The sequence below is a fragment of the Artemia franciscana genome, chromosome 14 (assembly GCF_032884065.1).
Source record: "Artemia franciscana chromosome 14, ASM3288406v1, whole genome shotgun sequence".
Lineage (NCBI taxonomy): Eukaryota > Metazoa > Arthropoda > Branchiopoda > Anostraca > Artemiidae > Artemia > Artemia franciscana.
The window spans coordinates 33,551,191-33,566,589 of NC_088876.1; the positions used below are offsets into that span (position 1 = coordinate 33,551,191).

At 34.2% G+C, this 15,399-nt stretch overlaps 1 protein-coding gene across 1 annotated transcript in view; it reads right to left on the minus strand.

Moving 5' to 3' along the window:
* LOC136035611 (stomatin-like protein 2, mitochondrial) overlaps window positions 1-7,670 on the minus strand; it is a 45,691-nt gene extending 38,021 nt beyond the window's left edge. Inside the window, exons 1-2 of the mRNA XM_065717497.1 lie at window positions 7,562-7,670; window positions 1,038-1,178 (exon numbers count right to left, since the gene is read on the minus strand). Of these exons, the coding sequence (XP_065573569.1) occupies window positions 1,038-1,178; window positions 7,562-7,579 (159 nt within the window). The 5' untranslated portion in view covers window positions 7,580-7,670. The remainder of the gene's footprint in view (window positions 1-1,037; window positions 1,179-7,561) is intronic.
* Window positions 7,671-15,399: the final 7,729 nt, after the last annotated feature.

Sequence of the window (15,399 nt, forward strand, 5' to 3'; positions counted from 1 at the left end):
ACCAAAGGATGCAGGGTCAAGTCCAATACTGAATATAATACTAAATAGACAATGTTAATTTTTAGTTACAATTATTATATAAAATTAATATAATATTAATTATTACTATACTAGATATATTTTAATTACTATTAAAAAAATATTTAAGAAAATGACTAAAAAAACTATCAAAGAAACTCGTTTAGTTAGTGAAAATTGACAATAGTGTTTAACCAAAGAATGGATTATTAGAGACATATGAACATAAAAATGAGTATAGGAGAAAGAAATCCCCTCCATGTTTATTCAAAGGACCTACCCCCAGAAAGCAATTTTATTTTTTTTACCAAACCCTCTGCCAAGAAAAATCTTCTGACTCCAATCAAACAGCTCAATAACTGGTTAGTATTCCATGCAAAAGAGAGGAACGGAGGGAAAAAGGGATAAAGAGAGAGAGAGAGAGAGAGAGAGAGAGAGAGAGAGAGAGAGAGAATATAGTTAACATTTTCAGCCTTTTTTTTTTAATTTGCTTGCTCTTCCTGACTGTTATGGATTTCGAAGTCCCATTCATGCATAAATACTTACAAACAAGAAAGGTATTTAGAAGGGATAGGGAGTGACAGAAGAGAGGGGCAGTGACAGGAGGGGGAGAACAAGCCACACAACGTGGCTTGACATTGCCAAAAACAAGACTTATCTTCTTTATAAGTCATTTGTTATTTCCAATACAATTTTTTTAGGGGAACGTTAGTTTTTTTCTGGACACAGCAAACTCTAGGAACAGCCTTGCATGAAAGGTTGCCATTTCTCCAATTCAATTCCAATCGAGAAAGAGCCAGTACCATTTTTCCTTCTATTTTAGCCCTAGAATAAGTCAGACAAACACAAGAGTCTGGCTGATACCTCTTTATTTTGTTTACATTGTTAAAATCCAAGATTTAGGCTGTTAAATCCATTAGAATATTTACCTAAAAAATTTGTTTTTTTTCTTTTGCATAATTATAAACCCAAATCTGTGAGATAGAAAATGAAACTCAAAACTTAGGAAGAAAGCCTACCTCTTGCTGTGGTACAAACAAAATTCCAGTATTTATAGGAGCAGCAGCATACTGTTGGTGTGACAAATGAATCTGTCTTGCTCTTTGGATAAATTGTAAATTATAACCTTTCTGAACATGAAACAGCACTGTTGAAGTTCTCTGAAATTGAAGATTGAGTTAGGTTGTGTCAAATAATCTTCTACACATTACTTTTGAAACTGATCATCAAAAAGTGTTTCTAACCTCACTCATGAAAATTAAGAAGCATGTTGAGGGAAGGTGCACCTATTCATACAATTAGAAGGGTGATATTTCACTAAACAAAACTTTAATGTGCTTAAAAAAAAATTACCCCTCCTACCCTGAGCAAAATCCTGGCTAAGACCTTGGATATATGCCTTTTTAGAAACTTATGTCACTTTTTGTGTTCTTTAGCAAAATAATTTAGGTACTCTACTATGGTTAGGCAATTCAAGCATGCATGGAGGATTTTTATTTGGGAGGGGGCGGCTGTGGCTTCCCCTGGTTTAGAGACAATCAAGTTAATTTGTCTAAATAATATAAAATAATTCATAATTAATGAGAAACACATCTAATATCAACAACTCATTCATAAATTAATTGGCTTAGTGTTTTATTGACAACAACTTTATAATTTTTACTGTAGAATTCAAAAGTACTAAAGAATTCTAGTTTTTGGGGTAGAATATTGTAGCACAAACTGTTTATCCTGAGTATTTTTGTCAAATTCCCATTTTAGCATGAGGACTAGATTTTTGTTCAAGTGAATAAATGGTACTGTAAGCTTAAAAACATTACAACTAGTAATAACAACTTGATCCGGTATCAAGCCACCTGACGCCAACATAGATGTGCACACTTCTCTAACCCAATATATTCAAAGCTTCACTCTTTATCACTTTTCATGAAATTTCATTTGCCTTCATATCATTCCTTATGATCCCCCCCCCCATCATTCAGAGACAACATGCTTTTCAATTGGAACCCGATTGACAACCAAAACAACACTAATCTAAAAACACTAAATACTAAGGCCAGAACACTAATCCCCAAAAAGGTGCTTTTAGTTCAACCCCAGATAGATAGTCAAAAATATATTATGCACAAAAAAGTAAATAATTGCTTAAAAAACTGTCCAGCTTTCCATTTTCTCATGTGAATAGCAAAAATTTATAGAGAAGTAAAGAGAAGTCCGACTCCTAAGTCCTTACTCCTGAGCAAATCTATATTACCAAATAACCTAAAGTTCCAGGAAATGCAGGAATACACATTATTTGGAGGTGAGCTTCATTTCCGGCCTCTAAAATATCTTAGGGTGCCTTCCATTTTCTCCATAATTCTAAAAAGTATGACCTATTCAAGTCCATCCCCCCCTTCCCTAGGCCACCCTAGCTGAGTGGATTAGTGTGCTGGATTTAGGATCCTTTGTCCAAGAAGGCCAGGGAAAGGAATCCGAGCATTCCCAATTATTTGGTTTACCCAGCTCTAAATTTCTCCATTTACTCCATAATTTAAAAGAAAATGAGCTATTCAAATCTACCCCCCCCCCATTCCCTAGACTGTCCTAGCCGAGTTAATTGGTGCAATGGATTTAGGATTCTTTGTCTGAGAAAGCAAGGGTTCAAATCCTAGTATACCCAATTATTTGGCTTCGGATGGGGGTCAGTGGTGTGACTCTGAAGCTCAGCCAGAGTCAACCCAGCTCTAAATGGGTACCTGAAGAAATCCAAGGAATATGAACAAGAAGGATGTGTGAAAGCACAGGATAGTTGGCCCCCAGCTCCCTGGCTGAAGGGCCAAGAAACAAAGATCAGCCCCACCAGCAAGGACTGTAAAGTCTAATACCATATTCTTTTCCTTTTTTTTACCCTTCCATAGAAACCTGGTGTAAATCCATGTATACCATATTTATTCAACATTTAAATCACTGGATTTGAAGTAGTTTCATTGTAGCTCATTCTTTCTTCCAGAGCCCTGGGTTTACAAATAACTGGTCTTCAAATAACAATCATCATTCATTTCATCACTGAAGGATACAGTAACATGTTATGTAATTTTTTGTAGCAATTATATGTCATGAAAACCTTGCACAATCCAAGGGTTAGGTTAGGCTACACAACCAACTCCATGAGCTCTGCTCACACTTGAAGGCTAATTTCTTTCATAGTTTTAGGTGATTTATCCCAGTAGGGCTATGTCTGGCTGCATTACAGGGAGGGAAAATCTTGGAAAACGCTTAGAGGGGATGGACTATTATGCCCCTATAATCTATTATGTAAAGTCAAGAGTATATGCAGAATTTTTCCAAGGGGGAGGATGGTAAAAAAAACTAAAAGAAACATAAAAAAAATTATGTATATTTCCATTATGTTTTGATAAGTCAGACAAACATTTTGGGGGTGGGTCAAACACCTGTTCCCTGGATCCAGTCTCTTAAATATTTGGTTGGGGGAGGGGGTTATTTACTCCCCCTGCTCCACAGCAAATTATACCCCTGGGTGAAGAGGGAAACAGGTTGATAGATTAAGTTTTAATTGTCACTGACTTCATTGCAAGGATTATAATCCTCTTTAAAGATCACACAATTTACTTGGCAAACAAAGGGGGAGGGGAATATGTTTTCAATATTAGGGGGGGAAGTCTGTTGTTCTTTTTTCATTGAAAAGAATGTACCAAAAAAGGCATTGTTTGATGAAATTTTTCCAAAAAGGTATTTTGCAATCTAGGGTTGGGGGAGGGGCAAAGCAGGCCAAGGCTTCCCCTCCCTGTGATCTTGAAAAGTAGTTAAGTTACATGAATAGAAATTTCAGGAATGAGTCCAGAGCCTAAAATAGTCTAGAAAGATTTTAATTGTCACTGACTTCATTGCAAAGAATAAAAATCCTCATTAAAGATCACACAATTCACTTGGCAAAGAAAGAGGGAGGGGAATATGTTTTCAATATTAGGGGGGGGGCAAGTCTGGTGTTCTTTTTTCATTGAAAATACTGTACCAAAAAAGACACTGTTTGATGAAATTTTTCCAAAAAGGTATTTTGAAATCTAGGGTTGGGGGAGGGGCAAAGCAGGCCAAGGCTTCCCCTCCCTGTGACCTTGAAAAGTAGTTAAGTTACATGAATAAAAATTTTGGGAATGAGTCCAGAGCCTAAAATAGTCTAGAAGGATATTGCTAAACTATTGTGTCTACTTTACCCTTTTAAATTTCCTGGGTTTAGAAGATTGCATACAGGACAGTTTATATATGTTGAAATTTTAATTAAAAGCATTTCACCTTAATTTTGAATTTTCTATATCTTTTTTGTTGCCCTAAGTTTTGAAAATACAATTCTTGTTGTTTCATTAGAACTTTAAATCATAAGATCTATAAAACTTTACCAATAAGGATTAAACAAAGGTATTAGGCACAAAACACTTTTCTAATGCCCAATTTGAACAGAAGACCCATTTTCAAGGTTTCACTTTTATAAGACAAAGATAATAAAAGGTTCTCAATAGTCAGGGTCATTTGGTAGAAGAACCAATTGAACCCAACTGAATAGCCAAGATAAAAGAAAGCAGCAAATTTTCTTTTTTTTATATAATTTAGCCAGGAAGAAAGGGAATACATCACTTGATTTCGATGCTCTTTTGAAAAATGATAATTGCTTCCAGGGAAAATTCCACTTTGATCCTTCAGAGGGACCCAAAAAGGTAACAAATTATTGTCACCACATAAAAAAGTGGTCATCACTAGAAATGGTTAAAAAGTGGTTAAAATATACTATTCATTGTTTCCTATTTTTTTTTCATTTAGTCTAGTCATTTTTTTAAATTATAGCTTTAAGGTTCTCTCAATTGAAATATTATTTAATTTAGCTTCTTTTCAATCATTTTTGCAGAATAAAGGCCACTGTTTTTTGTTTTTTAATTGAATTGATTTGCTATTGCTACAGTGCACCAATATTTATTGCACAGAAAATGCACCTTTAAACACAGGTGCCAGATAGACGTTAGAATTTCAGAATAATTTTTATAAATTCAAATGCTAATTAAATAGTCTGGAATTAAAATTAAATTTTTATTGAAATGTATGTACTTGGATTGCATCACTGCTTTTGGAATATGTTACTTTGAAGTACATTATACATTTAAAGTAGCCTACTTTGCAAGAATTTTAAGTTTTTAACTAGTTTTTTTAACTTTGCATAATAGTTTAAAATTCATAAATATAAATTTAATTTTTTCAATTGAATGCAATCGAAATGTATACATTTAGATTGAATCAATGCTTTTGCAATATCTTACTTTGAAGTACATCATACATTTAAAGTAGCCTACTTGGCAAGAATTTAATGTTTTTGACTAGTTTTTTTAACATTACATAATAGTTTAAAAATTATAAATATAAATAAAAAGTTAGCTTTTAGGGCCCCATTAAGGACTTAAAAAGGAACTTCCTCTGGAAGCAACTAGGATATTATATTTGGAAAAAGAATAAGAAAAGGCATCAAGTGATGCATTCACTTTCTTTCTATGCTAGCTAAATTACATAAAAAAGGAGAGATCTCCCACCAGAAAAAAGTAGGTTTTTTTTTTTGTTTTTTTTTTTTTTTGTTTTTTTTTTTTTTTTTTTTTTTTTTTTATTTAATTGATTTGTTATTGTTACAGTGCACCAATAAAAATTGCACAGAAAATGCACCTTTAAATACAGGTGCCAGATAGATGTTAGAATTTCAGAATAATTTTTGTAACTTCCAATTCTAATTAAATAGACTGAAATTAAAATTGAATTCTTATTGAAATGTTTGTACTTGGATTGAATCAATACTTTTGGAATATGTTACTTTGAAGTACATCATACATTTAAAGTAGCCTACTTTGCAAGAATTTTAAGTTTTTAACTAGTTTTTTTTTAACTTTCCATAATAGTTTAAAAATCATAAATATAAATAAAAAGTTAACATTTTAAATTGAATGCAATTGAAGTGTGTATATTTAGATTGAATCAATGCTTATGGAATATATTACTTTGAAGTATGTCATACATTTAAAGTAGCCTCCTTTGCAAGAATTTTAAGTTTTTAACTTCCTTTTTTTAACTTTACACAATATTTCAAAAATCATAAATATAAATAAAAAGTTAATTTTTTCAACTGAATGCAATTGAAATGTATGCATTTAGATTAAATCAATACTTTTGGAATATCTTACTTTGAAGTACATCATACATTTAAAGTAGCCTAATTGGCAAGAATTTTAGGTTGTTAACTAGTTTTTTTTAACATTACATAATAGTTTAAAAATTATAAATATAAATAAAAAGTTAGCTTTTAGGGCCCCATTAAGGACTTAAAAAGGAACTTCCTCTTGAAGCAACTAGGATATTATATTTGGAAAAAGAATAAGAAATTGCATCAAGTGATGCATTCACTTTCTTTCTAGACTAGCTAAATTATGTACAAAAGGAGAGATCCCCCCCCCACCAGAAAAAGTAGGGTAAATTTTTGCAGTTTATGTTATTGAATTAGCCTACCAAATAAAGTGAACATAACCCTCAATGCCTTTTTAAATGTTCTTTATGAATATAATAAGCACTTCTACAATTAATTCAAATTTAAGCACTTTTTGAGGTCTTGGAAATGACCAAACTATAGGGTATAAAAAAGGCTTAAAACATAGGTCTCAAACTTACTGTTTCTTTATAAATATGTTTTTTTTAATGCTATATAATCCACAAGCATGGATTTTCTACAATTGAGTTGGATAAATAAATTTTATTTTGCTGTTTATGCTGTTTTCTTCTTCCTTGATGCCAAATTTCCAATTTAATTATACATTTTTAGTCATTTTTGACAAAATAATACCATGTTTTCTCACTGTCAAAATTATTTATAATTAAATTTAGTCAAAAAGAACTTAAATTTGATTTTGCAATAGAAAAAATTATTATATTAGCCTAGTAAAGAAGATAAGAAAGGCATAAAGCAGTATATTCACTTTATTTGTAGCCTAAGTCAGTAATATAAACTGCTAAAATTAACCAAAAAAAAAACAATTTAATCTACAAAAAACATGTGTTGATGAAAATATTTGTCTAGGAGAAGGCCTAGATACTGGCCAGTGACTGTATTATGCTAGTTGGAGAATGCAAAACAGAGGCAAGTTATGTAGGCCTATTCATTTTATTCCTGGTAAATTAACAAAAATGAAGAGCTTTCCAGTTTTACCATACAGGCTAAGTAAGCTTGGACTAAATTTAAAATAGCCAAGCCCTAGCCTAACTCCAGGCTAACAAAAACTTAGGCCCACCTAAATAAGAGGAATTGAAGACCCATGGACATATAACCCATGTATTAGAGTGGAAGGTTCTTAATGATAATACTGTGTGTAAAACACAAATTTGCCTTAGGGCCTACAGGTTACATCATCTTTAAAGCTGAGCAACATCAGCATTTATTAAATTGAAATTGATAATTATTTAGTATCAAAGAAAAAAACTTCAAGAATAAAGTATAATGTTTCTTCAAATAAAAGGGAATTACAGTGAGTCCACTTTTCATTGAAGTAGATTTTCAGGGAATTTTCTTGTTCAAAAATTTTACACGTTCCCGTTGTTTAAATTTGACGCTTACCGAGTGAAATACTTGGATTTCTGTGAACAAGGAAGTTTCCGCTAGTGCCACTGACTTGTTGCTTTTTAAATAGGCTATGTCAGCTGGTATTGAATTAATATCAGTAATCTTTTTCTATTCCCATTCATGGAGTTATAGACAGATTTTTTTTAATAAAATATTTGCCTAAATTATACTATATCATCGTTTAACAAATCGTGGTCGATTGTTCCGAAGGATTGCACTAAAGCGTGTCTCATCATTTTAATTAAAGGAAGTAATATTAATTTCGGTCTGAAGAGAAGATGCACTTCTACTAGTTGGCCTCTCCAAGAGATCTTTATAATCCCGCAAAAACAGGTTTTGTAAGTCAATGGAACGTGACTTGATAGATCTTACACTTGCAATTCACATACCTCAGCATTGAAAATAGTTCAGGGGGTGACTCAGAATACATAAGACTGACACATTCCTTGAGTGGTGTCAACGTTGAAGCATCATCTTCAAAACCTTTGAAAGAGGTTACCTTTGAGGATGCTATACCCATCCCCAAAGGTGACGATCCCAAGCAACCTTCGAACTACAACCTTATCTGTATTCTCTCTGGTTTTTCGAAAATTATCCAGCATTGCATCTACAGAAGAGTTATTAATTATCTGAAATGGTTTTGCACAAATCTCAAAATTGTTCCGAATCTGGAATGTTCTTCAACGCTCTTGGTAATGAAATATTCAATAGATGCAGTGACGTGGAAGAACAAGCTGACCATTTTGCCAACATCAAAGTTTGAAAGAATGTGTAAGCAGTACTCTTACTGAACATTTTTGGCTTCTAGTTTAGTTAAATTTAAGTTTTAGTTATATTTAAGATACAAGGTAGGTTTGCCGGGCTGAAATCAGAGCATAGCTAAATAGTGAAAGGATGTGATGGGTATGTTTTACTACGAGGCATCAAAAGTAAGGATACATTTTATTGTCAATAAATAATGGTTCTCTACTAGAATGATTCAGATGCATTGGGGATAACCAGAGCTTTATAATTATGTGTACGGTATGACAAGAATGCCATGTAAAGCTGTTAAAAGCATCTGAGGAGATCAATGTTATTCATACTCTACAGGAATCAGCTTCTAGTGCACATAAAACTCAGTCTTATATAAGAGTACCATCCAGACTTCATGTTACAAAGAAAATTCATAGTTTGGTTAATTGATCCTTTTAAAGGTTAAACTGCAATAACTGTTTTTGGTAGGTCAATTTTTTTCTGGCACCTTGAACACTGGTGCTGAACAACTTCATTTGCAAACAATTTCTGACATGCTCTCTTACCTCGCAGCAGCAAGTCGCAACAACCACACAAAGTTGGCGAGGCTGTACCTAGAGCAGATGAACAGACTTAAACATACAAGCCCAGTATTTTTCCAGTTTTTCAAAAGGCTTAACGTTCTGAGAAGATCAAATAGATTTTGGGCCGGTTTATCTGCAGATTTGGTCATAGAAGAAGAATTTATCAGAAGTCTGGAAATGATAACCAGATAAAATAGAGGTAAAGGAATGACGGATGTACAGAGACTTCAGGCGGCAATTGAACGTCGAGCCATTACTTTCGTTAATCTTTGGATGCAGGAACTGACAAATGTTACGCATCACCCAAGTTACCGCCACAACGAATCTGGTATTTCAAGGCAGCAGAGGGACTGCAAAGACACAAATAGCTATTGACTTTGTTGAAAGTCTTTTTCTTTCGAGTGTGATATGCTATCACTTAGAAGCCTTGCTACTGGCATGACTGGTGCAGAAAACATGAACAGCGACAAAGCAGTGGAAGTTGGAAAGAAGATTCTTGACGGATTATAGGGAAATCTCTGAAGGAGCACTAGTTCAAGCGGAAGGATCAGGTAGTCCTTATGATTACGAAGAAAAAAATAGGAGAGAAATCCACCGTTTAGACCCTTAATTGCTTTTTCAGCGTCTTCTAAATATATCCATAGATTGAATATGGACGAAAAATCTTCATTTAAACATGAACTTTGCTCCAACCCTGCGTCACTTTTTGATGATTCTGGCACGTTCAGAAAGTCGAATAAACCAGAACTAGCAAAAACTATCAACCAACTTTCAGGAATTGACACTAAAGGGGTAAAGATATTGCACCTTCTTCTTAGAAGATGCGTAACGTTCCAGTATCTCAGATCAATACTGGAACTACGTTTTGGCCCAAAATCCAGGCACCATTATTGTCTTTGATGGCTACGAAATCACGGTTTTGATAAAAGATATAACTTATCTTAAGCGAAACATTGCCACCAAACAGGAAGTAATGTTTAGCCCTGAAATAAGACTGACCACAAAAAATGAGGAATTACTTTCGTGCAAAAAGAATAAATACCATTTTTTTTTCAATGTCCTTTTTGACCATATACAAAGCAAAGGTATGACAGCCCTGTCAGCTAAAGCTAATGCTGACTTGCTTATTGTTCCTACAGTGTTTGAGTGTTCGAAAAATTATGACACAGCAGTTATCTGTGACAATACCAATATGTAGGTGTTGTTAATTTATTATAGCATTCCTGGGCAACACAAGATCTACCTGCACAGCAGGCCTAAGCCAGCCACTTCAGGTGCGACTTGGGACATCAAAGCCACTTTTAAGAACAGTAGAACTGAAACGTTGAAACTGCTTCCTCTTGCTCACGGAATTCATAGCTGTGACACAATTTTCCATGTATATATATATATAATATATTTGGGAAAGGAATTGCGCGTAAACAGCTGAGAGACAACAAACAGTCAAGGGATAATGCGTTAATGTTTTCAAAATGGGTGCTTTGATACTAGAGATGAAAGCAGCAGAAGATGTTGCAATTTCTACATTGTCATGCAAAAATCTATTGACAATCTTGACAGTTACTGACGCAGAGTCTTTCAAGTAGCAACGTCAACAACTTTCGTCCATCCCAAGATCTTCCTCCTATTTCAGCAGCAGCAAAAGTCCTCTGCTTCCAAACCCATTTTCAAGTACAGGATTAGTTGGGGCGTCAAAACCCTACTCTTGATCCTGAGTATTGGGGATGGAAATTTAAAAACGTCATTCTTAACAACCAAAGGAAATGAAAATGCTAATCCTCATGCTGACCATACCCATTAAGAGGAATTCTCAATGGAAGATGAACCTTAAGCTACAAGGAGCTTTTACTGTTTACATGTTTTCATGTGTTTTGTGCTTTCACAATATGTAATTCTCTATGGATGTACTAAATGATTTTTTTCATTATATTTGATGTTAATTGACTATTTTGAAAGAGGCCTTTAAAGCTTCTTTTGGTCAATTTCACAAGTTGTAAGAAAAAACCTCTTGTGTCCAAGACTTCGAGATCAACATATTAAAGACAAGATGGACGTATTTTGACTAAAAACGAAACAATTTTGTATGCTTAAGGGGTATATTCATAGAAATAGGTGACAACCCTGTTTCTAATAAAGCTTTTCACATGAGCAACTCCAACTGTTTGCATGAAACAGTACAGCGATTCTACATCTTTCATTTTTGCTTTTGCCGACTCAACTGCTATACTAGAAGGTATAAGAGGCAGCAACTTTTCCACAACATTCATAGTTGGCAGATTGGGCAATGGCCTCTTGGACTAGCCTCTGGTACAATCAGCGGTAGAGAAGGTGCAGTATCCAAAAACGAAGTTTTGTAAAAACACCTTTCTGCATAGTCCTTGCTTATACTATAGTAACTTCACCTTTGAAAATAGCACTAAGCTATACTTGAAGCATTTGGTTGTTCTGGCGTGATCAAAAACTTCTGATTGGCCCTCTTAATAATGGCAAACGGGTAACAGGACCGAACAATAAAGCGCTGGTTTGTCAATTCTAGTAGCGGAGACACTTCCTTGTGCATCAAAGACCTCCCAATGATTATATGAGCAGCATCAACCATCTGAATCGGGGAGTGGCTAGGCTAGAATGGATCGTCGTTACACTCTGGACGTGTTAATACTTCTTCTGGATGTGCTGCATCGTGTAGCGCATTATTTGATTAAAACTTTGAGGCAAACATGTAAAAATCTTTCTAATATTAGGATAGATAGTAAAACCTTTAACAAGGATAGCATAAGGATCACTGGTAATATCATTTCCTCTTCTACCGGTAAGAAATCCTGGCCGCAAACAACAATAAAGTTTCTGAGTTAGCTGTCCCGTGTCTCTGCAAAAGGTAAGAATATCACTCAAGTTAAAGCACATGATTTGCTTTAGCAAAAAAAGGGACATAACATCACTTTTTGGCAAAGGAAAAGGTTTCCCGTTCGCAAACAAAAACGGGTTCATCTGGAGCCCTGTCCTTATCTCTTTCTTTGTTCCTTTTTACTTTCCTTTCCCATGGAATTCATTACCAAACTCAAACTGTACAGGAGACAACAGAACTTCTGTTGTCTATTGACAACAGAAGTCAAGAACTTCTATCTTGGAGGCTATTAAGATTTTTTAAGCTACAGCTGTACCAGAGACAACCTAATTTATCATTCAGCTATACAAATTAGTGTTATTTGCTTGATGAAGGCAAAATTATTACCAAACTCAGACTGTACAACAGACAACCCAACTTCTTATTCTGTTTTGGGAAGATTTTTCAAACTAAAGCTACACCAAACTACAGTTTTGTATAGAATTTGTCATTCTGTTGTGCGTATTTCTGCTATTTGCGTGATAATATTGATTTACATAACTCATCTTTTTTTCTGTCGACAAAAGCTTCCGGGAGTAGGGCCAAAACATTCACACTTCATTATCATTTGAAGTTTGTTGCTTCTTTGGTCCACTGCTTTGTTTAAAAATTTTATGTTCATTTTCTCTATATTTTAATTTTTTATTTTGCCAAAAATTGTTATGAATTTTTCATAAATTAGCCTAAAAAACGCAAAAATGGCTTGGATCAAAATGAAAATTACACCATTGGAATCACAATAGTCTAAAACCCCTTAAAAAATAGTTACAGCCAATGACCTTGGTCATTAAGGAAAAGCAAATCTTTTTTTTTCATGGGTAGTAGCACTAATGTGCCCTCCTTATTTTTTTTTCTTCAACCCAAGAAGAACCATGGAACTACAAAGAGAGCTATTTAAGGGCCTTTTTGCATTTTTAAAGACTATTAAGAAGGGAAATTGACAAGAAAACAATTCTTACTTCATAGTATGCATAATAATTGTTGCGAACACATTTTACATACAGCTCCACTACACTTCACCCATGACTTCCTCAATCCTACTGTCCAAATATCTAGCCCAAATGATATACTTCTCATGTATTCTGCCAATGTGTCTATCTTATTTGACCCTGTGTGCACATAAACAGAATCAACCGTGACGAAACAAGAACCAGAACAAAAATGTAGTTCTAAGGTTTATCTTTGCAAAATAGTTCTCCAAAATTAGGTACTGTGAAAGCACTGAGATATCACACTAGGAACAAGATTATCAAAGAAATAAACTAGATTGTTAGTTTTTATTAAAAGTTGAAAAAATGAAGGGAAAAATGCTCAACTGGCCATCTAGCTTAAGGGCATCTGTAAAATAGCAATTTACCGTATATTTCCCAGGGACTCTGCCAAATAGCATGGCTGCTATGCTACTCCACTTTTTGCATGCCGCCCAGGGAGCACCTTATTTCAGCCAGTTTCACATTATTTTACCAATTTTAGCGTATTTTACAAGTTTTACAACACTTTGCCTGGGGCATTTCCGGCAGGGTGGTACAAAGACTATTAACAACTCATCGCAGCACCAAGCCGCCTGAGGTCAACACAGCTACACACGTTCTTCTTCCCTCCCAATCTATTTAAGGCCCCTCTCTTTACACCCTCCCAGGATGTTCCCTTAAATCTTTCTTTATGACATTCTCTCATCCCGACTGCAGGAAACCTGTTTTCCATATAGGCCGAGACGGTTAGCCAAAAAGGACAATCTTCAGTAATCTGCCGTCCTTCACCTGAACAACATGCTTAGGCCATTTAAACCTTTCTCTCATCATAGCCTCAGAAAGTGGGATTGAACTACACTTTTCGAATAGCCTATTGCTTGAAATAAGGACAGTTACCCAGGTACCCAGAACAATTCGTAGGCAATTTTTCTGGAAAACATCTAGCAAACCTTCAAGCGGTTTTTGGAGCGTCCATGATTCAGAACAATGTGACCACTGTTATTGATGTAGCTTCCAATACTCTAAAATTGGTTTGCAGAGTTATTTCCCTGTTATAAAAAAAAAAAAAACACCCTGAGCCTTGGCTATTCTACTTTTAGCGAATGGAGGGACATTGCTGCAAAATACATCAGCACACAATAAATACGTTAGACGTATGAACTAAATGGCTTTCATATTACCCATTAATAGAAATAAAATTAATAGTTTCTTTTTTGTTAGATGTAAGAAGGTCTTGACTGTATTAGTAAATGGAATGAATACTTGGTAGGAAAAGGAGTTGTGGCCCCGAGCCGACTAAGCACAGGATTTTATTTTCTTTTTTTCTCTTCTTATCTTTCAATTTTGTTTTTAGAGATGAGGAGAGATTTTCCTTGCTTAATGGTACTTAATAGTGTTAAATAGGTTGCTATACTCCAAACAAGCAAAACCTTAATGAAGGTTAGGTGAAACCTAATGTTAAAAACCTTGATATTATGTCGCCTTTTTTTGTAAACACCATAGATGGATTTCTAATAAATACAATCACAAAAATATAAATCTATTTCACATGACAGAAAATACTGATTGTTGCTTGAACTAATTTGTTTTATTTATTTTTTAAATAGAATTTGAAAATTTTTATTTCGTTATTGGTTTTAATTGTTACGTAATTGATCTTTCATTTCAACTGATATATAATTGATGTTTAGAAATTGTTATTGAAACTAATCGTCCCACCCCTCCAAATGTACAAATCCCTACTTTTTAATTTTCAATGAATACAAAACCCCCAACAATATATCAATAAAGCATAAAAATCTGTTAGTTCTCTGCTATAAGTTACTGAAAAAACAAAACTGTTTTAAAAGAATACTGCTCGCATGTCATTTGAACCAAATATCACTTTTGACAAGCGAGACATTCCAAACCAGAACTGAAAGAGCGCTCACAAGGATTTGCTTATAGTGGCTTAGTTATAATCGGGGTGTGATATAACTGGAATCAGCTGAAAAGACCGAGAACTCACCTGAACCGACAGACACACATGACAGATTTGTTTGTAGTGGCTTAGCTATGCTTGCTGAATGTAAAGCAAAGGGTAGACATCTTACCAAACATGGGACACACTTGCATCCTCGTTTGAAAATAAGTCTTAAGTCATATTTTAGTCACCTTAGAGACCTTTAGAATACTCTTAAGTCAGACTAAGAGACCTTTAGAATACTCTTAAAGAGACATTTAAGTCATCTTAAGAATATGATACAGCTCTAAGAATTTTGAGCTCGATTTATCATAACGTCACTCCTGATTTTCCCGATATCTTAGAACGATTCTCTTAATTCTTAGATGTTAATTCTTAAAAGTATTGATATCTTAGAAGTTACACAATTCAAAATGTTTTACTTTGCATTTTTTTTTTCAATCAGGTGTTGAATATATGACACTGTAATCGTCGTATTATTTGTAACAAAATTGTCGAAATTTATGCTTTTTCAAAATCGCAAAAATTATAATCCAAACTTTACTTTATTAATATACATAAAAATATGAAAAACATATACCTCCAACAAAGAGCAGAGCTCGTAA